Raw genomic sequence first — 26,969 nt, 5'->3', positions numbered from 1 at the left:
CTTATTTGTTTTTAGATCACTTTCCTAAACAACGAATGCTCTTGGGACAGAATGATAGGGACACAGGAATGAAAAATAACAGTTTCTGTACTTATAGGAGCTATAGTCCAGTTGTGAAAATAGACATACACAAATCCCTAATAATACTTGGTAATAAGGCCAGGAAGTTGAGGAAGGGGGAAGCGTACAGTGTGACCAAATGTTTGTCACTGTGCTACAGAGAATGTTTATTTGATATTTTAAGAAATTGGAGTTTACATTAATTTAGAGTTGAGAAGGAGGTAGGTGGGACAAGGGAATCAAGTCTACTCATGTTTGCCCTTCTCTCTCTGTCCCAGAACTCTGGCATCTGTGAAGATTTCCAAAGTGAAATATGTCATCTGGTCAGCAGACATGTCCCATGTAGCACTACTGGCCAAACATGGTAAGTCTTCATTGTATCCACCCTGATTTGGAGACCAGTCCCTCCCTCCCCATCCCTGCCAGTCTACTTCACTCACCCTGTCCAGCAGAGCACTCATGCCCTTTGCCTCTTACAGCCATTGTGATCTGTAACCGCAAACTGGAGGCTCTATGTAACATTCATGAGAACATTCGTGTCAAGAGTGGGGCCTGGGATGAGAGTGGGGTATTTATCTATACCACAAGCAACCACATCAAATATGCTGTCACCACTGGGTAAGTTAATTATCTGAGATACGTAATGGGAGAAGGTGGCTTCTTGAAATCACTGTCCTGTCTCAAGAGATGTAACTGAAGTCCTCCTTGAACTTTCTTCATGGAAAAGCTTTGTCTAGCACATGTGTGCTAGGGGCATCAGAATATTCTTTTTTCAACTCTTTTAAAATTGTGAAATATAGCACAAATGTAGAAAATCACATATACATATATATATAAAATAACAAATAGTTATATAGTGAACATATATAATTGCTACCCAGGTCAAGAAATAGAACAGTTTTGACATCCCAGGAGCCCTTTGCCATGTGGTCATTATTGATCACAACCCCCTCTTGTCCCCCACCCAAAGATAACATTATTCCGACTTTCTAGTAATTTCTTCCTTGCTTTTCTTTGCAATTTTACCACGCAGCATGTGTCTTTAAAAAGTATGATTTAATTTTGCTGGTTTTGCATGTCATATCAATGAAATCATATTGAGTATATTATTTCATATTTTGTTCANAGTCCTGGTTGCCAAGTTAAAAAAGACTGAAAAAACTGTTTTCCCCCATATGACTTGTAGTGTCTAATCCCAGTCCTTTTTCAATACCTAACAGTCCCATATTTTCTTCCTGACGATTTTCTTAAATGTCTTTTCTTTGATGTCTTTTTTTTTTCCTTTCTTCAAACTGATTTCTAAGTTGATGAGTTTACTCAGGTGGGGCACTGTAATATTGGGGTCTTAGTCTGTTAATTTGTGGAATAGAGAGCAATCCTTGCTTATATTCAAATAGTATCTGCATCTTTGGAGGATAAAAACATAAAGAGACAGGAATGCTGAGTTGTTTGGCAACAAGCCCTATAAGTTTTAGCTGTGGACACATTCAGATGCCATCTGGGTGAAGGGCGAGAAAAGTCTAGTTTCATGTTGTTGCCTGTGTAACTGTACTGTTTGCTCTGTCAGAATAAACTGGTATCTTGGATGCCTCTCACTAACAGTTTAATTTCTCCCTTCTACAGAGAGCCAGCAATTTAGAGAATAGTACCTATGACTTGTATACTATCCCCAAGGATGCTGACTCCCAGAATCCTGATGGTACGTGTTCTCTTTGTCCATCCAACTCTGTTTCCAGCTCTCCTCCCCTGCATTATCACTCCTCTTTGAATTTTTCACATTCCATCCCCAGGCTGTGGCCACATCACTCAGGTCTGTGGCAGGCGCTGCTGACAATTGCATCAGAGGCGACTATGGTGTGAAATATTCATGTTCCTCTTCCATTTTATTACTCCAGCTAGATATATATATATATATTTTATAATTTGGTTATTAGAGATTCTTCATTTACTCTTTCATCTCAGCATGTTATCCTAGTTTATTGTCTGCTGATATGACTTTCACCCTGGTAATTTCATTTATTTAAAAATGTGGTTCCAATCTTGCAATGTCTCATCCTGGGGCTAGGGATTTATGCTCTCCCATCCACATCCAGTTCCCATTTGCTTCCTTTTGCATGTCAAAAAGATGAAGCTGTTAACAGCCCAACATTCCACCAGGGATCCCAGGATCCAGCTGAGACCCCTGCCTACATCTTCCATCAACACCATCTCTTGTTGATGTCCTTACTATTAGTACGTGCTGACAAAACCTTCTCAGAATAGATTTGAGTCTTGCTAATGCTCCTTCCAGTANAGAAGGGCTATCCTGAAGTGGCACTGCATTTTGTCAAGGATGAGAAAACTCGCTTTAGTCTTGCACTGGAGTGTGGAAACATTGAGGTGAGAGAAATGTGTTTACAAGCCCCATATCATTGTAGAGAAGGTAAGAGGGTCAGGGTGGCATTGAGAATGCATTATTATTCTGGGCTTGCTTTCTTAGCTAGTATAGTAGAATTTGGGACTTTTTAGTTGTCAGGTAGAGCCATCTTTCTGTTGCTGTTTGCCCATCTCTACTTTTTCCTGTCTGCTTCTGCCACAGCATTTGTACTGTTGTCGTGCTTAGTCTGAATCGAGTGATTTCTAGAATAGGAGCAAGATAACATGGAATTTGAAAAATCTCCTTACTTCCTTGAGATTTTACTTGCTGACTGGCTGCTTAGGTGAAGTACTTATTAAATGTTGGGGCCTAGAGTCCACGGGCATTATTTTAAATAGGGAGAGGGCTTAGGAACATTGACTTTCTAGTTCTGAACTTCATTCTTTTGTTATTTCTTCTGCCTTTCCCAAAGTCCCTATGGATCTTCAAACTTAGCAAGTAGGAAATAAGGTAGCTAAGAAAGAATTGGCCCATGGAATCAGCAGCTACTTTGAGATAATTTTGTTGTAAAAATAAATTTCTGAGGATAATGTGATGTGATTCTTCTGTCCATGGATCCAAAGGGATCCTGTTTGTTGATAGGATTTTCAGTACAATTAGTTTGAAAGGTATGATTGCAAGTATACAGAGTTCCTTGGGAGATTTATTTAGAGGCAAGTACTTTGACTGTGGTCCCTGGTTTGAAGCCAGTATCCTCCAACTTGTTAACTCTGACTCGGGGGATTCTTTAGATTGCTCTGGAAGCTGCCAAAGCACTGGATGACAAGAACTGCTGGGAAAAGCTGGGAGAAGTGGCTTTACTACAGGGGAACCACCAGATTGTGGAAATGTGTTATCAGCGCACCAAAAACTTTGACAAGCTTTCCTTTCTGTACCTTATCACTGGCAACTTAGAGAAACTTCGCAAGATGATGAAGATTGGTGAGGCCCCAGAAACTAAGGATGGGAAGGAGGAGGGCAAATAGAAGAGAGAGAAAACTTAAGAGAGAAGACCTAACTTGATGTCTTTTATTGACTTGGTGTAGCTGAGATCCGAAAGGACATGAGTGGCCATTATCAAAATGCCCTGTACCTGGGCGATGTGTCAGAACGGGTGCGGATCCTAAAGAACTGTGGGCAGAGTAAGTACCCAGACTCACCAGCTGCCTGGGGCCTTAGAAGTATCTTCTCTTCATGGTGAGTTATTCATGTATAGTGGCGAGGGATTTGCCTTCATTGTGCATTTTTTCAGAAGAGAAAATATATTCCTACCATGCTCAGAAGACTTTCTTTAAAGCCAAACAAAGGTACAGCCAGGATATTCAGTCTGGCCAAGTGCTCTTGTGAAAATAGTTAATAGTCATGGAGGAGACAAGAGGTTTTAAAGGGTCCTGGAGGTTTCACTTATTTATTTATTTATTTGTTTGTATGTTTGTTTGTTTATGTGTTTATATATTCAAGAGATATTTTTTGAGAAGCCACTATATACCAAACATTATACTGGCATTTGAGATACATTAGGGAGCAAGAAAGGTAAAAGACGTGTTTGGACCAAAGTGCTAGCAGTGAAGGAGCGAGCAATGGTCCAATTCAGTATATAAGGGTAGAATCAACATGATTTATTGAAAGACTGGATGTGGGATGTGAGAAAGAGTAGTCAAGGTTGATTTCAAGGTTCTCACCAACACTGATGATAGATCTCAAGGATAAGCAACTGTATTAGTTATCTATTGCTGTGTAACAAATTGCCCCAAAACTTAGTTTAAAACAACAAACATTGACTATCTCAGTTTGCAGCATGGCTTACCTGGGTGCCTCTGGCACAGTGTCTCTCAAGAGGCTGTAATCGAAGTGTTGACCAATGCTGCAGACATCTCAAGGCTCAACTGGGGCAGGATCTGCTTCCGTGCTCATTATATGTCTGTGGGAAGTCCTCAGGTCCTCGCTGCTGTTGGCGGGGAGATGACCAATTTCTGCCATGTAGCCTTTTCCATTGTGCAGTTCACGACATGACAGCTGGTTTCCCTTAGAGCAAGAGAGGGTACCCAAGGTGGCAGCTACGAACTTTGTATGCTAATCTCAGAATATGACATCTCATTTCTGCCCTGTTCTGTTCATTAGAAGTGAGTCAACAAGTCCAGCCCACACTTAAGGAGAGGAGATTATGCAAGGACTTGAATACCTGGAGGCAGGGATCACTGAGGGGACATCTTGGAGCCTGCCTACCACAGCAGTATTCACTTGGAAATGTACTATACCACAAAGTCTGTTTTCTCTACAGAGTCACTGGCCTATCTCACAGCAGCTACCCATGGCTTAGATGAAGAAGCTGAGAGCCTGAAGGAGACATTTGACCCAGAGAAGGAGACAGTGAGTCTTTACTTACATGAGTGTCTCTGATTATAGGATTAACTCTGAGATCTAGGGACAGTTAAAGCCTGCAAATGTCACTCCCACCTACGTGATTCCTGAGAGCTGTTTTCTTTTAACTTTCTTCTACCTTTCAGATCCCAGACATTGACCCTAACGCCAAGCTGCTCCAGCCACCTGCACCTATCATGCCATTGGATACCAATTGGCCCTTATTGACTGTATCCAAAGGGTTCTTTGAAGGCTCCATTGCCAGCAAGGGTAAGGTGCCCACTTCTCCCATAGCATTTCTGTTGTTTGTTTTGTGAAGAGCTGCCCCAGAGAGTACCACTGGCTCTTCTGACCTTGTCATCTGTCCTTTTTTCTGTATGAAGAAGCCTCATGGAGCACTCAGATGCCAAAGTTATGATGCAGTCTTTTAAAATCTAAATAAAAGCATTATGAGATCCTTAACATTTGGAAAACTGGTGGGAAAAAAGAGAGATGTCTCTTAGTCCATGCCTCTAACATTTTGGTGTATTTCCTTAGGTTTTATCATATATGAGGTATGAACAAAAAATACGGTGAATGTTTAAATTAAAATAAATGTATTACAGTAAAAGACATTACCATTAATTCCCCTCAAAATACTCTTCCTTGCTTCACACACACTTATCTCATCATTGTTGCCACTTTCTGAAGCAGTCCTGGAAGTCTTCTTTTGTGAGTGTCTTTAGTTGCACTGTCATGGCTGCCTTGATGTTCTGAATCATTTTGACTTTGGGGAAGAGCCAGACGTTGCACAGTGCCAGATCCGGTGAATAAGGTGGATGAGGACACACAGTGATGTTTGTTTTTTGTTTTTTTAGCTGAGCCATCCTGCCACCTGTTAGCAGGCAGCTCAGCGGCAGCTCAGCTCACACCCGGAGTCAAACCGGCAACCCTGTTGCTCAGAGCTCGCACTCTTGAGCGAGCTGTTAACCAACCAAGCTGCTCGGCCAGCCTGGCTCAGTGATGTTTTTTAAATTATTTTTTATTGTGAATACACATTTTTTAGAATTAGTTTCAGCTGTACAACACAGTGCAACAGTTATACTTTTTAACCCCTCGAGGTGCAGTGATGTTTTTATTTTACAGAAATTTCTGTACCAGAGGCGATGTGTGACATGGAGCATTGTCGTGCTGGACGATGAAACCGTTTGCCCATTTCATGTTAATGTGTTGTTCGTGATCCATGATTTATGGCACACTTTAAAACACACCTTCTCTCAACTGTAGCTCACACCCGACTGACTGCATCGAACGAGTTGAAATTTGTCATACACTGTTATTAAGGTTCGACGTCCCGCTCTCCTTATTGTAGATCCCTGCCTTTTCATTGGATGGCACTTGGCAGCAGCATTCACTGTAGTTTTTGATCACACCATGTATTTAGTTATCCTATCCATTCAATATTTTATCACTCATGACATACAATGTTAAAGGTACAAATTCATCTACCTCAGATTCTGTGGATACCTGCAGATATGTGCCACCATACCCACCTTTATCCTCCTGCTGTCTTCTTGGATATGTCTACTAAGTCATTTCTTTTGACTTAGAGCCTAAATAGACCCTTAGGCATTTTGTGCCCAGCTCTGCTCCTTCCTCCACTGCTGTTACCTACGCTGTGTCCTCATGCCCTGTACACACTGTAGTGGTGATAACATAGCCAAGATCTCAGCAAGAAATTCTAAGAGTTCCTAGCCAAAGGCTGATGAGTAAAAAATGGTTTAAGAGGCAGTTTTTGGTAGCAGGAAGGCCAGTTGTTTCCATCTCTTTTCTATTCACTCTCTCTGTGAAACCTACTGAAAGTTAGCATCACATATATATTACAAAAATAAATAATAAACAATAAGTGGACAGAACCTTGGCACCTGCTTTTGAAAGAGTGCAACTTGCCTGCGAGGTCATATCTCAGACTTGCCGGGCTATATAACCAACCCCTTTTTGTCCCTTCCTTCTATAGGGAAGGGAGGAGCACTGGCTGCTGACATTGACATTGACACTGTTGGTACTGAGGGCTGGGGAGAGGATGCAGAGCTGCAGCTGGATGAAGGTTAGGATGCTGGACTAGGATTGGTCTGGGCAGATGGGCCCCCTGGGTTGGGACTGGGCTGTGGGCAGTTTTGTAGGGTACCAAGCCATGGGACCAAAAGGGTCTCAACACTTTGCTTCTCTTTGGCTAAGATTTTGTCACTATGAGGATGTCTTTTGAGCCTGGATTTTTCTTACAGATGGGTTTGTGGAGGCTGCAGAAGGTTTAGGGGATGATGCTGTTGGGAAGGGACAGGAAGAAGGAGGTGGCTGGGATGTGGAAGAAGATCTGGAGCTCCCTCCTGAGCTGGTATGTGGAATTCTAAGGTTCTCTCCATTTCTCCCTGTGGAAGCCAGTGGCCTTATCACCTCTCTCCACCCCTGTCCTGAGGTCCTCAAAAGGGAGGGGGTCTAAACCCTCCTAATCTGATGCTTGTCTCCCATTTGAAAGCAAGAAGAATGAGATAATCAGGGTTGTGCCAGTGGCAGCTTATGAAAGGCAGCAAGCTTTTTTGTCAGCAACTTTTGGAGTATCATTTTGTTACTGGTGAAGCTGCTCCTATTTTGAGGGTCTTCTGCCTCTGCCACCCCTCTTCCCTGATAGAGGCTGGGAATGAGGTAAAGGGCTCTGTTTAGATTTATCAGGACTAAGTGCTTAAATGGCTAAAAATGACTCAACGTTTTGTTTTTCTCCTAGGATATACCTCCTGGGGCAGCTGGTGGGGCTGAGGATGGGTTCTTTGTGCCCCCCACCAAGGGAACCAGCCCAACTCAGGTAAGCAGGGAAACACAGCCCTGTGGGGATGAATGTTTCTGAGCTGGCTATACTTGATTAATGTGTAAGGAGTACTGATACTTTTCTACTATAGATACAGCGTAGAATAGTTTGGGAAGAGAAACAGCAAGACTTCACTTGGCTTGGGTTTTCTGTTTTTTGTTAGATCTGGTGCAATAACTCTCAGCTTTCAGTTGATCACATCCTGTCAGGCTCTTTTGAAACCGCCATGAGGGTAAGTATTAAAGTTACTTTGGATTTTTTTTTTTTAAGATTTTATTGGGGAATTGGGGGAGGGGAACAGACAAGTTGCTGTCCTTTTGTTCTTCAGTCTAGTTGTGGAGGACGTTTCACTGGCCCATGTTGGTACTATCATTGCGCTCTTCCCAGCTGAGGCAGATCGGTCGCTGACTTCTGGATGGCCGCTTATAGCAGCTCTTGGCTGCTCACACTGGTTGCCAGCCACTCACGGTAGCATATGGCAGTCCACTGCAGCAGGGGCTGCAGCTTATGCTGTCACCGGCTACTCACGGCAGCCCAGCTCCAGGTCGAGCTGTTGTTCACCGTCTTAGCTGTAGAGGGCGCAGTGTCACTGGCCCTCATGTGGGATCCGAACCAGGGCCCTGCTTCTTAAAGCTGGCATCCCAAGCCAGCTCTTAACCAACGCGCCACTCGGCCGGCCCTACTTTGGTTTTTGTTGAGCATGTATGGCCCAGGGTCCCAGGGAGATGGTTGACTCATCTTAACCAAATGGAGATTTCCCACCGACAAGAGCAGAGGCATGTATTTATCATGGAAGCCCTTAGTCTTGACTGAGGAAACTTGCCTCATAAGGCCTCCCTCTTACCTGCTTTCCATTTGGCTCCATAATCTCCTAAGGTGAATACTTCCAGCCATCTTCCACTCATTTTATAGCCTGATTTCTGGCTCACTTCAGTGAAATCAACATCCCTCATGAACAAGTATGTTTTGAACACTAAGCCATGTGTTATAATGGCAGTAATAACAACTGCAACGACAACGACTAACGTTTATTCACTGTTGACTATGTGCCAGGCACTATCCTAAGTGCTTTATAGGTATTAGTAAATGAAGTAGATTCTATAATTAAGTATAATTTACTGATGAGGAAACAAGTACAGAGAAGTTAAGTACCTTGCCCAAGATCAACAAGTTTTTAAGTGGGAGGACCAAAATCCTATGTCTCTCTCTCTTTTTTTTTAACTTTATTGGGGAACAGTGTTTTTCCTGGATCCATCAGCTCCAAGTCAAGTTGTTGTCCTTTCAATCTTAGTTGTGGAGGGCGCAGCTCAGTTCCAAGTCCAGTTGCCGTTTTCACTCTAGTTGCGGAGGCCGCAGCCCACCATCCCATGCAGGAGTCGAACTGGCAACCTTGTTGTTAAGAGCACGCGCTCCAACCAACAGAGCCATCTGTCTGCCCACTGGCAGCTCAGCTCATCGTTGTCTTCAATCTAGTTGCGGAGGGCACAGCTCACTGACCAATGTGGGAATTGAACCAGCAACCCTGTTGCTCAGAGCACGCACTCTAACCAACTGAGCCACCCGGCCGCCCCTATGTCTCTTTTTCTCCTGTATTCCAGCTTCTTCACGACCAAGTGGGGGTAACCCAGTTTAGTCCCTACAAGCAGTTGTTCCTACAGACCTACGCCCGAGGTCGTACCACCTATCAGGCTCTGCCCTGCCTACCCTCCATGTATGGCTACCCTAATCGCAATTGGTAAGGCCCTTTGCTCCTGGCTTCTATCTGTTTCAACTTGGGGTAGATATTTCATGTTGTAGCCTCAGGGACAGTCACAATTGTCCCAGAGCTGACGTTTCCTAGTAGAAAAAGGTCTTTGGCTTGATACTCTGTGAGGTTTGATTTACACTTTCTGCAACCTATTCCCTAGCTACTTTGATAATAGGGTGATTGTGATCATGTTGCCAGAAAAAAAAGTTGAGTCCTAGTGGGCTCCTGATTATCCTGTCTTCTTCCAACTTCTCCCTTTCTAGGAAGGATGCAGGGCTGAAGAATAGTGTACCAGCTGTGGGCCTGAAGCTTAATGACCTCATCCAACGGTTGCAGCTGTGCTACCAGCTCACCACAGTTGGCAAGTTTGAGGAGGCTGTGGAAAAATTCCGTTCCATTTTACTCAGTGTACCACTCCTTGTTGTGGACAATAAACAGGAGATTGCAGAGGTTAGAGGAGAGGTCTAGCCGCTTGTCCTAGTCATGAGCACCCCCACTTTTTTTCATGTGTATCATGACCTTCCTTTGCCTCTCTGCCCAGGCCCAGCAGCTCATCACCATTTGCCGTGAGTACATTGTGGGTTTGTCCATGGAGATAGAAAGGAAGAAGCTTCCCAAAGAGACTCTGGAACAGCAGAAGCGCATCTGTGAGGTAAGATCTCTGGACCTCTGAGCAGTACGGAGGTGTCCTCCCTTTCATCCTCCTTTACGTCTGAATTCTTTAATTCCAAACCCAGATCTCAATCTGGGGAGTAAGAGAAATTTGGTCCCGTTTCTTTGAGAAGAGAATGTATTTCTCCACCCTTCTTCCTCATCTCATCAGCCCTGCATTACTAGGAAGCAGAAGAGTTTTCTGCTTTATAGCCAGTCCTATTTTTCTGTTGTTTCATTTTGTTTTGTTTTTAATGCATGTGTAGCAGCTATGAATGACCTATCTCAGCCGTGGCATCTGCCTGGCATGTGTTCCTCTTTCTGTCCACCAGATGGCAGCCTACTTCACCCACTCAAACCTGCAGCCTGTGCACATGATTCTGGTGTTGCGGACAGCCCTCAATCTCTTCTTTAAACTCAAGAACTTTAAGACAGCTGCCACCTTTGCTCGACGCCTGTTAGAACTCGGACCCAAGCCAGAGGTGGCTCAACAGGTAGATAGGACCTTCAGTAGCATAAGGGAGCCAGATCTGCTCTCACAAGGAGGGAGTAGAAGACCAAGGCCCTTGTCTGTGAAACAAAGCACTGAGTGACATTCAACTGAAAGAGCCAACAGAATGCCACCCTCTGTTTTCTTACTGGCGTGGGTGCCTCCTTTTGTTCCTGAAAACTGAACTACCATGTTTCCCCAAAAATAAGACCAGGTCTTTTATTAACTTTTGCTCCAACAATCTACATTTATTCATTTATTCATGTACAAAAATCTACATTTATTCAAACAGTCATGTCTGGCTGACGATCTTAACTGGGGCTTATATTAAGAGCATCCTGAAAAACCATGCTAGGAATTATTTTTGGGTTAACACAGTGATAATTTATTCAGACATGACGCCAGTGTGAGACTGCACCTGAAAATACCCCATGTCTGCCCTTAAGCTCCAGATCTCCCATTTTACCACCACTAACTAATTTCCACATATTATTACCACATTTTCCATTACTTGTGCTCTCCAAAAGCATTCTTCTTGGGCAATGGAAGCCAGTTCTAACCCTTTCAGACATGGCGAAGAAGTATGGGTCAGATCCATGGAGCCTCTTTGGTATTGAGAAGGGGAAGGCTTGATACCAGAGGAATGGGGGTTGTTACCCCTTCGTGTGTGTCCTGGACGAAGGACACATTCTGTATTCTTTAGTACAGTTGCGTCCTGCATCAAAGAGACTGCTAACCCATGAAGATAAGATCATTTGACTTGTGTGTAGCTTTCAGTCCTCTTCAATAAAATATTTCTTCCCTCCCATCTTTAGACCCGCAAAATCCTGTCTGCCTGTGAGAAAAACCCCACAGATGTCTACCAGCTCAATTATGACATGCACAACCCTTTTGATATCTGTGCTGCATCTTATCGGCCCATTTACCGTGGAAAGCCAGTAGAGAAATGTCCACTCAGTGGAGCCTGCTATTGCCCGGAGTTCAAGGGTCAAATCTGCAGGGTCACTACAGTAAGTACTGTGCAGAATGTTGAGGGAAGGGGAATGAGAAAGAAGCATGTTGGTCCTTTTTGTCCTGTATTTGCCCCTAGCTCTTAGAGAAGTGATACTGGAGCAAGCTAGAGCTTCTCCCCACTGCTCTTTACCAATCAGTAACAAACAATAACAAAGCACTCTAGTGTGCTTATTGAGGACTGGAGGGAGTAAGCTTTCTAGGCTTCTTACCCTCACAAACCCCTAACTTTCTTTTTTCCTCTTCCACAGGTGACAGAGATTGGCAAAGATGTGATTGGTTTAAGGATTAGTCCTCTGCAGTTTCGCTAAGGCCCCTTTGTGTGTATAGGGTCAATAACCATATTACCCACCTCCCACCACCCCAGAGAATTAATAAGTCTCTGTGTCGTTGTAACTCCCTGTTCCTTACCTACCTTTCAAATTGACATTTAGCTCTCCCCACCCTAAAATGTAGTGTCCTTTTCTCTTTTTCTGTAGCTAATCAAATGTCTAAACTTGACTTTTTTTTCTTCTTTATTTTTTTGCCTTTTAGGACCTTTCATTCTCTCAAGGTCACTACCCTTGTAGTCACAGTTGAACTTGCCTTCCCAGCTTAACTCTCAAGAAACAAATGAAAACTTATTGGTGAACATTTGTTTAGTAAATTCCTTCAATATTTATCCTTTTCCTCTTCACCACCTTTTTATCCTTTTTGCTAGAAAGGAGTGGGATATAATAAATAAGATAGCATCTTGTACTCAATCACAGCAAACTCTTAGTTATCCCTGATTTTAATCTCCCAGGCAGGTACCCTCTGTGTGCTCAGAAACTTAGTCTGAGAAGGAACTTTGTTTTTTTTAAAAAATGCACATCACTTTATTGATTTGCTCTGTATAACCATTGTTCTTATTTTTTGTTTCTCACACTAAATAAATTTCTACAAGAATTTGTGGCTTGCGATTTGTTTCCTGGACACTCTCTCATGTTTCTACTTACTCCTTGCGGCTGTTCCACCAAAGCAGATATCTTTCCTTCAATAATTATTTTTAATTACAAAGTAATGAATACCCATTGTTAAAATTTTTTTTTCCATAGGATATATTAAGCTGCTATGAGAATGGTAGAAAGCAAGTAGCTCCCCTATTTCATTACTGACTGCATCTTTCCCCCTATTGTTAATTATAACCAATATTTATTGAGCACCCTTAACTGTTGTAGATGTTTTATGTCAGATTAATTAGTAATAAATACGTTGTATTTACTACAATGATTATATTAACAATACAGTATTTTGCTTGTCATGTGCTAAGTCTAGAGTGACATGCTGTGCCTATGATTAAAATACATGCTTTTTCATTTTAAATTCATGTTTTCAATAAATAGTATACTCATATAATTCAAAAATCAGTAAATATAAAAAGCTATTCTGTGACGTCTTCCTCCCATCCCTTTCCTCAGCCACATAATTCCTGTCACCTTCTCCAAAACAAGTAACCAATGTTGTTAGCTTCCTTATCCTTCCAGAGATTTTTATGTATATACAAGCAGATGTGAATATGTTTCTTCCTATCCCCGTCATGCATAAGTAGAAGCATGCTATTTAATGATTTTGCATTGTTTTCAGTTAACATATTTTAGAGATTTTTTTTATATCAGTGTATTAGAAAGTGTCACTTTTTTTTACTTCTATACATAGTGTACCATGTATTATTTACTATAATTTATGTAAGTTGCCTTCTTGATGGATATTTGGATTATTTCCAGTCTTTCTTTGGCTATTACAACAATGCTGTAATGAATAACTTGAACATACATTATACAGGTGGGAGATAAACTAGAAATGGAATTCCTGCGTCAAAGAGTGCAGGCCTTTATTAATTTTTGCTTTTTTTTAAGAGTTTGCTTTAAGAGTTGCTTTCTAAACATAGTATCCTTAAACTGAGCCTGTCTTCTCAAAAACTTGCATACTACTTTGATAACATTTTCTCAAGTTATAAGCATTCTTTCTGTAAACAGGCAAATTGGTGATAAATTTTGGCAAAAGAAAATTTTGTAAGTTTAAAAATTAAATTACAAAATTAACTTTGCATACAAATATAAACATTCTGAACTCAAGGATATGAAAAAAGTGTGCAGTCTATGCCTCTTGAAGCTTATGGAATTGGGGAAATGAAATGGATATATGTGAAATAATTGTGAATACCAGGCAAGAATTTGAAGTCGGTCAATAAACAGTGGAAAGCCATTATGTCTTTAGTGAGAGAGTGATATTTTTTAAATGCTGTAAATTACTGTTTTGCAACAGTATTCGCTATACATTAGAAAGGCATGAGGTGAGTCAATCCTGAAATGAAGTGTTAGGAGTATCAATAGTAAAAACAAAAGCAGAAGCAAGTTTTACTTTGTTTTTTGTTTAAAGATTTTATTGGGAAAATGGGGGAGGGGAACAGACAAGTTGCTGTCCTTTTGCTTTTCAGTCTAGTTGAGGATGTTGCTTCACTGGACCATGTTGGTATTGTGATCTTCCCGGCTGAGGCAGATCAGTTGCCGGCTATTGGATAGCGGCTCACGGCAGCTCTTGCTGGCTGCCAGCAACTCACGCTGGCTGCCGGCTACTCACGGTAGTTTACGGCAGCCCTCTGCAGTCTACGCAATCGCAGGCGATTCACAGCAGCCCAGCTCCAGGTCGAGCTGTTGTTCACCATTTTAGCTGTAGAGAGTGCAGCATCACTGGCCCATGTGGGATCTGAACTGGTGACACTGCTGCTCAGAGCTTGCACTCCCAAGCCAACTCTTAACCAGTGAGCCACTCGGCCGGCCTAAAAGCAGAAGCAAGTTTAAGAAATAATGCAAAAGGAGTGGTGACCGGTTAACTCAGTTGGTTAGAGCGTGGTGCTGATGACACCAAGGTTGCTGGTTCGATACCCGCATGGGCCACTGTGAGCTGCGCTCTTCCTAAAAGAGTCCACTATGCCACTGTAGCATGAAAGCAATATGTAACCAATGACCATGGCTGTTCCTCAATAAATAAATAAATAAACTATTGATGGACACTGACATTTGAACTTTATGTAATTTTCACTTCACAAAACATTATTAAAAAAATAATAATGGAAAAGACCCATACTTGTTTTCAACTCCATCTTCTCAATTACCGTCTATTTTCTTTAACATGGTTATATAACCACGTTAATGAAAAGCCAGTAGAAATGCCTTATTTTTAAACATGCGCTTGATATAACTACAGTTATATCAGGGATACACATGTAAGCAGTTTGGAGTTGAATGAGAAAGTTAGCCTGTAATAAATTGTTACAAGTGATGGGGAGGAAGGTTAATCAGCGGATTAGATTATAGAAGTTTAGTATTGAAAAGGACCTTGGAGTCCCAACTTGATTGTTACATATTTGTAATCTGAGGCCTAGAGTGGTGAAGGGTTTTGAACAAAGTAATTTATTGACAGAGTTGGGACTCCCAGTTCAAAAATGTGTTCTCCCAAGTCATACTACTTGTGCTTAGAAGAATACAGTATTTTTTGCACGGGTATGATTTTACAAGTCGGTGCCCTATCTGTAAAGGAAAGAGAAAGTACCTAATCTTGTGCTTGACACAGTATTCAGGTGTGTATTTGGAAAGCTAAGGATGAAAGCCATGAAGTGACTTTTTTCATTTTGATGTGATGTCTCCCTTTTAAACTTTATAGCACTTTACCCTTAGCTCTTTTAAGACACTTACCTTGTGCCATTCTTACTGTGTGTATGTGCAGCCCTACCTCCAGCCTAATTTTGTCAGCAAGGGCTGGTCCTGATTTATCTCTATCCTCCACTGTGTGCAGCACCAGGTCTTAAACAACAGTAGATGCCCTCTAAGTGCTAAAATAGATTTGTGTCTGAAACAGTTTATGTATTATGACAGATCTGAATAGGAGAACAATCCCAAAGGAAGAAAGGGATGTCTAGAGTTGTCTCTATGTGAGCCTCCCCAACTTCACTCCATGGGAGGTTGGGCTCTGTACAGAGAAAAGGAGATGGATCAGGGAAGGCAGGTCTATTACTACTCCATTCAAATTGCCCTCTTGCTCAGTCTCAGGTCCCAGAGCCTCATTTCCTGCCTGAATTGATTCAACCAGGCCTAACTAACTTCCTGGCCCTGTGTCCTTTAATCTAACAGTTCAAACGGAGACTAGGAAACGAGCGATGTCCATTAGGTCCCGCGGAGAAATGTGCTTCATAAGGGTCTGGGGCAACAAAGAATGGCCAATGAGTGCCTACTGAGTTTTAGGCCCTAGCCTAGGGGCTGAGAATACAGCAGCGAAGCCACAGGATGAAAATCCTTGCCATCATGGTGCTGAAATTCGGGGGGGGGGGGGGGGGCAATAAGCAATATAAATAAGTAAAATATAAGTATGTCAGAAGAGTCAAGTGTTGAAAGAAATAATGGAAGAGCGACTTCTCTGGATAATCCGGGAAACTGAATGAAAGGAGGCCAGGCCAGTAAGAAACCTATCAAACGATAACAGTACGTTTCCCTGTTAAATGATTCCTGGCGAAAGGGGAAAAAAAAAACACACACCCAAAAACCCCAAATAAAAAGCTGCCTGTCCCTTTAAAAATGGCGGCTCCGTACCGCCCCAAATTAGCATTGGTCGCAGAGACGGAATGGGTGGGGCGCGGGACTCTGCGGAGTCCCGCCTCCTACGGCGAGTCGGAGGTAGCAAGATGGCGGCCGCGGAGGAGGACTGTGGGGTCGGGGCCGGAGCGGATAGGGAATTGGAGGAGCTTCTGGAAAGTAAGAGCCCGTAATGGAAAGGCCCGAGGAGGGCGGGTGGGAGGACCCATTCAGGGGGTTAAGTGAATCTGAGATATTTGGGGCGGAGCGGGGAAGGCTGTCCAAAGGTTGGACGGGGGCGGAGGGTCTGACTGCAATACCGAAGATTTCTGGGTCCCCCTCTTCTTCCTCCGCGGCGGGAGCTGGGGAGTTCTCGTTGGGCCTCTGAGAGCCCAAACCGTTGATCTCTCTGCCGGAGGGGAAACAGTAACCCAGGGGACTGCGTTTCACGATCCGGCTCCAGAGCCCTCTCCCCTTACTTTAGTTAAGTTCTTGAAGTCGAACTTCATTCGTTCCTCGGTGGGCAGCGAACCAGACACTCGCAGATTGCTTCCATTGCCTCTTAACAAGCCCGTAGCTCGCCCTTCTGTGCACTGCCCTATCCTTAACACGAAAGACCCTTTCCTTCCCCGCAGTGCTTTCGCCTTTCTCTCAGCAAGACCCCTTCCCAGATCCTTCATCAGGTCAGAGCTGAAGCCGACTCCTTCCCATTATTTTGACAAATAGAGGATGAGAAGGTCTCAAGGGAAGACAGTTCACCCTGCTGAAAGAGGGTGTATGTTCTTTTCTTCCTGAGCCCTGCCCTCCACTCCTCTTGGTTTCTTGCCCAGAGTGGGCCCAGTGCCCTTCCCCCAGGCTTGGCAAGCAGAATGGTAGCGAGGACACAGGCCTTTCAGGGCAGAGGTGAATGCTTTTTGTCTCTTGCCCAGTCACAGAGACGTGGGCAGGTGGAAGTACAACAGAAACGGTGAATAGTGCCAAGTGATTCTGTGTGAATTGGCTCACAGTTATCTGCAGAGACGGGGCCAGAGGGAACTAACTCGAGGAGCAGTGCACAGGGCGGGCTACCTTGAAGGATAAGAAAAGAGAGCTGCATGCCCTTCTCTGAAGTGCAGTGTGGAGTCGTGCCTCAGTTTGTAGTTGTATCAAGATCCATGGGAGGCTGGGTGGGACATCCGTGGCTTCTGCTTTCTTGCCAATGATTTCCCTTCAGGCATCCACAGTGAGTTCAGGGTACTAAGGACATTTGTGTTCTCTGCTCCTGTTGGATATTTGTATGGGATTCCTAGGGAATCATTCACGTGCGGCAGGGAATGCACTGTGTAGGTGGAGATGTCTGCAGAACTTCTTTTAGCCCTCTCCTCCCAGCTCTGAGAGAGATGCCTGTTCCACTTTAAGATGTTTCTTCCCCTTTGATCATAATAAACTAGGTAATGGGGGGAGTGGGAGGCTTACTGAGGGGTGGGCCAGGAGAGGGACACCCAGAAAAATAAAAATGTCCGGAAAGTGGGCAGTGTGAAAAATGGTTCTCTCAATGCCTTGCCCAGAAACCCCTCAGCCGTCCATCGTCATCTGTCCCCAACACACATACCATGTCTCTTGTCTCTGAAGGTGCTCTTGGTGATTTCGATAAGGCCAAACCCTCCCCAGCACCCCCTCCTACCACCGCAGCCCCTGATGCTTCGGGGCCCCAGAAGAGATCGCCAGGAGACACTGCCAAAGTATCAATTCCACCCACTTAAGGGAGGGGAGGGGATGGCATGCAGCTCTGAGCAGAGGTGGGGCAGGCCCCAGTGGGCCAGAGGGGAGTGAGGGGAGGGTGCCTTGCCTCACATTGCTGAGTGCTCTTGCAGGCCTCAGTCCTTGTGAAACAGGGACTTGAAGTGGAGGCGAGGGAGCTCAAGGAAGTTCCTTGAGAAAGGAGATTTAACTGGTTAGTTTGGGAATGCCACTGTATACTGACAGATACCTTCTTGCTGTCCTCATTAAGAGAGGCAGTTAGAATGTCCAGTGAAGGTGGGTAGGAGGGAGACACCGCATTTCTCAGAGCCTCTGCCTGTGGCTTCTGTCAGAGACGAGGGGCAGTGCCGTGCCAAGTAAGAGATGCATTTTAGCCACTCCTCCCTGCAGGATGCCCTCTTCGCCTCCCAAGAGAAGTTTTTCCAGGAGCTGTTCGACAGCGAGCTGGCTTCCCAAGCCACGGCAGAGTTCGAGAAGGCAATGAAGGAGCTGGCTGAGGAAGAGCCCCACCTGGTGGAGCAGTTCCAAAAGCTCTCAGAGGCTGCTGGGAGAGTGGGTGAGGGGGGTGCCCGACAACTGGAAATATCTGAACAAACCTCTTCTTAAATCATCATTGCTTGAGAACCCCAGAATTCTTAGTGAAGTTGATGGCAGTCGTGATACCACTGCCATGGGGTGGGGCAAGGAGATGGGAGGAAGGATGGGAACCTGCTTAATGAAAGGGGTGAGATAAGGGGAAAGTAATAGGAAGTAATAATTATTGAAGCGAAGTAATAATTATTGAAGTAAAGTAATAATTATTGAAACCTGATCATTTAAATGGTAGCAGTGTTATAGAATATGTCGTCATGGAGAACAAACTGACACAGTCCATGTAGATTTGTGCAAATGATTATAAAGATAACCATAATGCATTCAAAGATTTGGAGTGCTGTGACTCACTAGTAAATGCTCCACATCCAAGCTGGTAACCAGGTCAGCCTAGGTAAGTTAAAATCCTAAATGACCTTGACTTTTTTGATCTGTCTTAGGCAGTGATGCAACTTCCCAACAAGAATTCACTTCTTGCCTAAAGGAGACACTAAGTGGACTAGCCAAAAATGCCACTGATCTGCAGGTGAGGATCGGGGGGAGGGGGCAAGTATGGGACCACAAGGGGCCCACTCCCAGACACTTCACCAGCACATTCTCAAAGACAGAGTCTCTTGGGTATCATCTCAAGTCTGTCTCTGCCTCACTCTTTTGCTACAGGCAAGTTTAAATAGTTCTTTCCCACCTGAAAGGGTAGTAGGCATCCCAAGAAGGCAATGTACTTGCTCACCTCTCTCTCGTCCTTTTTAGAACTCAGGCATGTCAGAAGAGGAGTTGACCAAGGCCATGGAAGGGCTGGGCATGGATGAAGGGGATGGGGAAGGGAACATCCTCCCCATCATGCAAAGTATCATGCAGAACCTACTGTCCAAGGATGTGCTGTACCCATCACTGAGGGAGATCACAGAAAAGGTGTGTGAACTTTTGTTTCTGCTTTCCTTCCTTGCTTTCCTGTGGGCTAATTTGTCTGCTTAGAGCCTGCAGAGATAGAGTACCCAAGTCCATCTGTTTTTCTCTTTTTGTTTATTTATTTGGAGTGGAGAGAATTGGAAAAGAGTTGTGTCTATAAGAGAATAAAGCTACCACACTGAGGAAATATAAGGTAGAAGGAGAAATCCTTCAGCTCTAGTTTTCTATAAACTGTTTTCATACTGTTTCATTATCTGATCAACCCCTTCTTGCATTTCTAACTTTGTTAATTTCTCTAAGGTTTCACTGAGTAATTTAAATGAAGCTTCCTGCTGTCAAAGAGCTTATATAATAGTTTTACTAAAGAGATAAAATATAGGAATAGAAGCTTTTCAGTGACATAGAGCAACATGTGATTAAATGTGAAATGAATAGTGTAGACCAGGAGTCAGTAGACCAGGGTCTGGGTATACCAAATCCAACCCTTAAGCTAAGAAAAGTTTTTAAATTTTTAAAGGTTATAAAATCAAAACAAGCAAACACAACAGAATGTTACAGAGTCCATATGTAGCTCTTAAAGTCTAAAATACTTACTATCTGGCCCTTCACCGAAGAAGTTTGACATCTTCTGGTGACCATAAATGCTAGCATAGCCAGGTGATCTGGTTGCAGTCAGTGCTACTTCCCATGCTGAACTAGCTTATTTAGCATTTTCCTTCTGTACATCCTTCCCCTTCATACTTTATTGTCCTTCATATTTTATTGTCATTCCTTATCCACTGTTCACTTAGTTCTTCCCCACCCATTTTCTCTTTCCTTAGTATCCAGAATGGTTACAGAGTCACCGGGAATCTCTACCTCCAGAGCAGTTTGAAAAATATCAGGAACAACACAGTGTCATGGGCAAGATATGTGAGCAGTTTGAAGCAGAGACCCCCGCAGACAGTGAGGCCACTCAGAAGGCTCGTTTTGAGACAGTGCTGGATCTTATGCAGCAGGTAAGGCCTCCTTCTGTGTTCTGCCTGCTGGTGCTGTCTGCTTGGGTGTTTGGCAGAGGGGGCATCTGGAAAGGAGGCCACACTGCTAAACCCAGGTGACGGAGGGAGCACCACAGAGGCCACATAGCACAGTCCTCGGGAGAAAGCAGAGCCTCCATGGCTCAGATTCCTTTTTTTGTGCTGCTTTATTGTCTTTTGGGATTTTCTCTGTCTCATGTTTCTGTTCCCTTATTTTCCAGCTACAGGATTTGGGCCATCCTCCAAAAGAGCTGGCTGGGGAGATGGTGAGTATATCTTCTAGATTTTAATCTGTGTCCAAGTTTTCAGAGTTCTTTAACCTTTAGTGATCCCACCTCAGGTGCTAATTGTGGCTCCTGGGGATGGACCTTTAGGTGCTTCAACCTGAGTCCCTTCATCTCTTCTCCAGCCTCCTGGCCTCAACTTTGATTTGGATGCCCTTAATCTGTCGGGTCCACCAGGTGCCAATGGCGAACAGTGTCTGATCATGTGAAACACAACACGTTTCCTCCCTGATTCCCAGCCATCTGGGAACATCTGGAGTCAGCAGAACCACTGGGAACTGAGGCAGGAGTGCCGTCTACAGGAGTGATCAGCCCACTGCCCTCTGTCATCAAGATTGTGCCATACCACCTGAGGCTTTTTCTCTGTCTTTCTAGGAATAAGACCTGTTCTGCGGGCCATTTCTGTGAGCCCTTTCAGTAATGGTTTCTGCTGCTAGCAAAGGCCTGAGTACCTATCAGGTGGAGGAAGGCATCTCTTTTGGGGCATGCATCTTCTTCTGTCTCCCAAAGTAATGTTCTCTCTGGCCACACTGGTGTACCCAGGGCCTTTGTACCCAGGGCCTTTGTGCCTTGTCTCTGCTCCCTTCTTTTGGACCTGGGGAGCAGAGACAGAGTCCTGGGACTCTGTATTTCTAAAGTTCTTTTGTGCAGGGTCTTCGGGAATGAATGGGGAGAAACGGCCTAGACTGGAGTTATAGGTCTGTCACTATGCCCACTTACCTTCAGACAGACCTTTCTGAATTCTCTGAAAGGAAAGGAAGTAGGGTATCACTTCAAATTTGTCCCTGCCTCACTGTTTTGCTATAGGCAAGTTTAAATAGTAGGGTGTTTGCATCTAAACACAGTAGGATTGAAAGAGAAGCCCTGGGATTCCCTTCTCTCCAGGTGCTGAGTCCTCAGCTCCCTGTGCAGCCTGAGAACTCAAGTCACTGCCCTGGTTCTTCCCACCACGCTATGTAATCCGGGTGAACCCAGCCCTGGATTCCTTTGCCCTTTACCTCTCTTATCTCCCTTCTTTTAAAAATACCTGTTTATTCTAGCCCGTCTCCAAACCCAAACTGTGACAAAGCAGGGCCCATCCTGTTTCCCCCTCATCTAGTCCATCCACTACTCTCACTGGCTCGCTCCCTGGTAAACACATACAATTATAGTGTCAAGTCAAGAAAACGAATGACCAGTCTTCATTCTGGCCTATTTGAGACATCTCTCCTTTAAATCCTGTCCCCTGATTCAGGGAGATAGTTTGGGAAAGGGGGTGGGGTGCAGCCTGGGTTCTTTTTCCTGACTAATAAATATTCCGAGTGAGGAGTGTGGCCTGTTTTTCATCCAGGTCTCTTGCTCATCTTCCTCAGTTTCTGTAAGCTGCCGTGTGAGTAATGTTAGCGGACTAGTTCTACATAACATTGCAGCACTGGCTTCCACCACCATCTCGCTTCCCCAGCTCAGTCTGTACCTCATTTGGCAAAGGACACTCAACGGCCTTCTGTCCTCATTTCCTCTGAGTATTTTAACCTGTGAAGCCCATTAATTTCTGTTGATTTTAACATTTCACATAATTTTTATTAATGTTAGTAATATGTTAACATGTTTTCTGAATGATTTTTCTTTGAGCTGACCTGTGGAAGCCAGTGGATCTATGGACCTTGGCTGCCGTGTGTTGATGGGGATCCTGGTCAGACCAGCTAGCTGTCCTGGTTCAGCACTCAGAAAATAACTATCAGAGCAAATTCACATTCATCACCTGAATCACTTTGAGCTCCTGACATGTCACTTTCCCCTGGGATAAGGCTTTGCACCCCTTAAGACCTCACATGTTCTATGGTATTGGCAAGGAAGAAAATGTTCTTGAGACCTCAGGCTTTGGGGGAAGATCTGGCTACTGTTCCTCCTCAGTATGAAAGAGCCAGGTCTGAACCGGAGACTCCTTTACTCTGCAGGAGATAGGGAAAGTATAGGCAGACTTGTGGTGGTGATTTCGGGCATGAATGGCCGAAATTCTCTCCTTATAGCTCCTGCCAAAAGCTGGATGAGGATAAAGAGGCAGGAGGGAAGAACAAATCCTGCCCCTTCAACTGTCCGCCTGCTGTCCTGCCAGTTTTCATTTACAAAGTCTCAGTTTTGCTGGGTTGGCCAGGGCTTACTCCAAGAATCTAAATAGATGCCCTAGTCCACTTTCGTTTTGTTCTCAAGCCATTTATTTTCACTTTATTTTGATTGAACATGAACAGATTGACCTCGGGTTACTCCGTTCCAAAGACTATTTGAATTATTCTAGGACTTGTGGAAGGATGGAGCCATGCTTCTCAAACTGCCTGTGGTAAAGGGCCAGGGTTTGGTCTCGTAAATATGCAGTTCTTTGTGCACCAATATGTGTTCCTGTTGCCCGTGACAAGTGTGCAGTTCACAGTGTATGCTCCCCACCCCACAAGTTGACAATACCCAAACTGACCAGACTCCATTCATCAAAATAAGTCCATTGATCATGCACTTGGATATCACAGCGATGTCAAAATGCTAGAAAGTTTCTAAACTCTGTTTCTAATTCATCATATAGCAGACTGGTAAAAACAAACAAACAAAAAAAACTGTTCACAGACTAGTACAAGTCTTCAAACCACCTTTGAGTAGCTCTGCTCTGGGGCCCTCCTCAGTCTCTCTGTGGTTCCATCAGCCAAACATTCATTTCTTTATAGGTCTCTCCTAGGTGAGGCTAGTCTCTACTGAGCTTTTTTTCTTCAGCAAGAATGTGTCACTGTAAAGACATCTCTAGTATTTTTCTAGCTTTTTCGGCTGCTTAGAAATAACCATTACAAAACTTAAGTTTAAGGTATATGTGAAGCGTTTACGCTGATCTCAAACTTTAAAGGAGATGCTTCGTTTTCCCAAAATTCTTTATGTTAGAAAACAAATTTGTAGTTGTTTATATGGTTTCATGAATTAAGAATCAAATTCAGGGCCAGCCGGCTGGCTTAGTAGATTAAAAGTTGGCTTAAGAGTGCGAGCTCTGAGCAACAGGGCCACCAGTTCAATTCCCACATGGGCCAGGGACACTGCGCCCAAGCTGAGCTGCCAACAGGGATGGCTCAGCTGGTGAGAGCACTTGCTCCTAACAACAAGACTGCCTGTTTGATGGTGGGCTATGCCCACCCGCAACTAAGACTGAACTTGACACCTTGAGCTGAGCTGCCGCCCGGATAGCTCAGTGGATTGAGCATGCACTCTTAATACCAAGGCTTTGTTCAACTCCCACATGGGATGGCAGCTACGCCCACCTGCAACTAAGATTGTAACACAGCACCTTGAGCTTAGAGGCCACGAGCTGCCAACGGGCAACCAGATGGCGACTGGCACCTTCCACAACTAAGATTGAAGAGCAACAACCTGGCTGGTCCCCCTTTCCAATTCCCCAACACTGTCCTCCTCCCCCAATTCCCCAATTTAAAAAAAAGAAAAAAAATCGATACAGAATTTGTGATAATAGGGATAATAGTCACTTCCCTGTGACTCGGGAACATCTTGGCAAGGTCCCTATGAGGTGCTTATAATATGATTTGGAGATGGCTTTGGGGAGCTTGGGAAAAATCATGGCCCACGGTAACTGATACGAGAAATGATCAAAAAGCTTAGAGGCCAAATGGCAACACTTAACTCTCAGAAGCAAGATGGTGAATTTTCATAAGGGCAGCGTGGTCCAAGCGGAGATGGCTAATGGAACATGGGTGGTCCTATGGACCAGATAGTTGGGCAGCCAAGGAGGGTATTGATTTGTACATAATTGAGAGGGTATTGATTTGAACATAATTGAGAGACCAAGAATCGTTGACTAGAACACTAAGGTCAGTAACTTCAGTGAAAAGACACAATTTCTTGCCCAGTTTCTAGGCCTCAGACAGTTCTCAGATTCAGCCTATCAATTGAAACAGCTATTTACTTAGTTAGCCACACACTAGGGAAAGAATACCCAGCTTTTATGAGTTAGTAAACAGGGATACAGGGATCTGAATTGATACTGATACCCAAGAACTCAAAGCACCACCACAGCGCATCCCCATTACAGTAGTGAAATACTGGGTCAGGTAATAAATGGAGTGCTTGCCCAAATCTGCCTCACCGTGGGTGCAAAGACCCACTTGATGGTCATTTTTCCAGTTTCTAAGTATAATCAGAATGGACGTATTTGGCAGTTGGGAGAAAGGCCAAGTAGAAACCCCTGAAACTACATCCCCACCTCTGCCAAAATAGTAAAAAAATAATGCATTCTAGGGAAGATTACAAATTAGTTCCAGCCTTATAAACTTGAAAGGATGCAGGGGTCTTCTTTGGTCTCCATCATATCCTTATTTATTTATTTTCACCTGTGTGGGCCTTGCAAAAACTGGATGGTCTACGGTGGACTACAGTGGACTACTGCAAAATTAAGTGATAGTCCAACTGCATTCCTGTGCTGGATGTGTTTTCTTTACTGGACAGAGTAACTTAGCCTCTGGTATAGGTATGTGACTATTAATATGTACTATCTGGTCCTTTACAGAAAGTTAGCTGACCCCTGATCTAGTGAATACAGTAAGTCCTCATTTAATGATGTTGGTAGATTTGCGACTTCAAGCAAAATGATGAAGAATGAAACCAATTTTACCATAAGCTAGTGGATGCAAACAGAAGTTAAGCTTCTTTGGCATCTCATCAAAATTACAATGAAATGTTATTCAAAGACCTGCTGTACTCTGGATTCCTTGGTGAAACACACTCTCCAGAAGGTGGGAGATAAATTCTGCAAAAATGCAGGGCCCTGCCATATTGGTTAAGTTTTTAGGAGTCCAGTGATCTGGAGCATTCTGAGACATCCTCTCAAAAGTAAAAGATGCGTTATTGCATCTTGTGTCTTTTACCTCAAGAAAGAAGCACAGTGCCTTATTAGGCCTTTTCCAGTTTTGGAGGCCGCATATTCTGTATATGGGAATGCAAGAAAGGCCTCTGCAGCAGGTCCAGGCTGTGATACAAGCAGCCCTGCTGCTTGGGCCATATGACCTGGTAAATTCCATGATACTAGAATTATGTGTAGAATGAAAAGATGCTCTGTGGATTCTCTGGCAATCCACAGTAGTAGAGTTCCAGTACAGACCTCTAGGTTTATGGAGTAAGGTGATGTCATCTGCAGTAGAGAAAGTTTCACCATTTGAAAAACATCTGGCATACTATTAGGTCCTGATAAAGACTCAATTCCTGACCACAAAATATCAAGTGACTATGTGACCAGCTATGAATGTCACCAGCTGATTCTTGTCAGACCTGCCAACCCATAAGATTGGGTGGATACAATAGCCATCCATCTTACAATGGAAATTGTTCATTCGGGAAGAAGCCCAAGCAAACTTGCCAGGCACAAGAAAGTTAAATTGAACAAGGGGCCCCAGGACTCCATATTACCTACATCTGTTGCACTAATACCTTTCTCGTAGATCAGGGGTTGGCAAACTTTTGAGAAGGAAGAGCTGCCAGGGGTCAACAAACTGCGGCTCTTTGGGTATGTACATGTGGCTCTGAAGTAAAATTGAAAATTTTCAAAAATAAAACTATCATAGTTTCATTTATAACATTTTTAAAGGATATTCACATAATCGTGATTATGTAAAAATATATTTATGGCTCTTGAATAATTTTTAAATTGTTGTGAGGGACAGGATTGGCTCTTCCGGGGTTGGCAAACCTGAGATGGAACGTGCCCAAAGAGCCACATGTGGCTCACGAGCCACAGTTCGCCAGCCCCTGTCTTAGATCATACCTATGGCAACGTATGAATTCCTTCAACCATTTGACCGAGGAGGAAAAAATCCAGGTCTGGTTCGTGGATGGGTTGGCTTGATATGTTAGGGCAAGCCAAATATGACTACAACAGCCCAATCCAGAGAAATCCAGAAAGATACATATAATGAGGGGAAATTCAGTGAGCATGACTTTAGGCAGTGTACCTGATAATCCACTTTGGAGAGAGAAGTGGCCTGAGCCAAGGATATACCTGAACACACAGTCAGTGGGCTAGTTGTTAGGGAGCAAAACAGGAAAATGGGGTTGGGGGGAGGTCTGGTGTGGAGAATTTGGGGTGATCTATGAGAGAGGGACCTATTAAAGTATTCACCAGAAAAGTGCTAAAGAACCAAATGAACAGGATGATTTCAGGACCACCTTACCTGTCCCAGTTCTTGCACGTTGTGCTCATACATCACCCCAGTGGCAGAAATGGAGGCTATTTATTGGCCTATAAGCATGGACCCCTCTGTCACCT

General features: G+C 43.9%; 2 protein-coding genes across 2 annotated transcripts in view; both read left to right on the top strand.

The window, feature by feature from the left end:
• COPA (coat protein complex I subunit alpha) overlaps window positions 1-13,786 on the top strand; it is a 56,646-nt gene extending 42,860 nt beyond the window's left edge. Inside the window, exons 13-30 of the mRNA XM_019649613.1 lie at window positions 339-424; window positions 540-678; window positions 1,686-1,759; window positions 2,351-2,439; window positions 3,208-3,397; window positions 3,502-3,597; window positions 4,737-4,825; window positions 4,963-5,086; window positions 6,813-6,902; window positions 7,081-7,190; window positions 7,578-7,655; window positions 7,822-7,890; window positions 9,257-9,393; window positions 9,669-9,855; window positions 9,947-10,057; window positions 10,389-10,550; window positions 11,362-11,556; window positions 11,809-13,786. Of these exons, the coding sequence (XP_019505158.1) occupies window positions 339-424; window positions 540-678; window positions 1,686-1,759; window positions 2,351-2,439; window positions 3,208-3,397; window positions 3,502-3,597; window positions 4,737-4,825; window positions 4,963-5,086; window positions 6,813-6,902; window positions 7,081-7,190; window positions 7,578-7,655; window positions 7,822-7,890; window positions 9,257-9,393; window positions 9,669-9,855; window positions 9,947-10,057; window positions 10,389-10,550; window positions 11,362-11,556; window positions 11,809-11,868 (2,086 nt within the window). The 3' untranslated portion in view covers window positions 11,869-13,786. The remainder of the gene's footprint in view (window positions 1-338; window positions 425-539; window positions 679-1,685; window positions 1,760-2,350; window positions 2,440-3,207; window positions 3,398-3,501; window positions 3,598-4,736; window positions 4,826-4,962; window positions 5,087-6,812; window positions 6,903-7,080; window positions 7,191-7,577; window positions 7,656-7,821; window positions 7,891-9,256; window positions 9,394-9,668; window positions 9,856-9,946; window positions 10,058-10,388; window positions 10,551-11,361; window positions 11,557-11,808) is intronic.
• A 2,445-nt stretch (window positions 13,787-16,231) lies between these two features.
• Window positions 16,232-22,042, top strand: PEX19 (peroxisomal biogenesis factor 19). Its single transcript, XM_019649788.1, has 8 exons — window positions 16,232-16,326; window positions 17,758-17,867; window positions 18,277-18,442; window positions 18,918-19,003; window positions 19,228-19,389; window positions 20,208-20,384; window positions 20,624-20,668; window positions 20,812-22,042. Exons 1-8 carry the CDS (start codon window positions 16,257-16,259, stop codon window positions 20,893-20,895), a joined length of 900 nt encoding a protein of 299 aa, XP_019505333.1. The 5' UTR covers window positions 16,232-16,256; the 3' UTR covers window positions 20,896-22,042.
• Window positions 22,043-26,969: the final 4,927 nt, after the last annotated feature.

Source organism: Hipposideros armiger, unplaced genomic scaffold (genome assembly GCF_001890085.2).
Source record: "Hipposideros armiger isolate ML-2016 unplaced genomic scaffold, ASM189008v1 scaffold_134, whole genome shotgun sequence".
In the NCBI taxonomy this organism is placed as follows: domain Eukaryota; kingdom Metazoa; phylum Chordata; class Mammalia; order Chiroptera; family Hipposideridae; genus Hipposideros; species Hipposideros armiger.
This window is presented reverse-complemented; position numbering and strand designations above follow the sequence as displayed.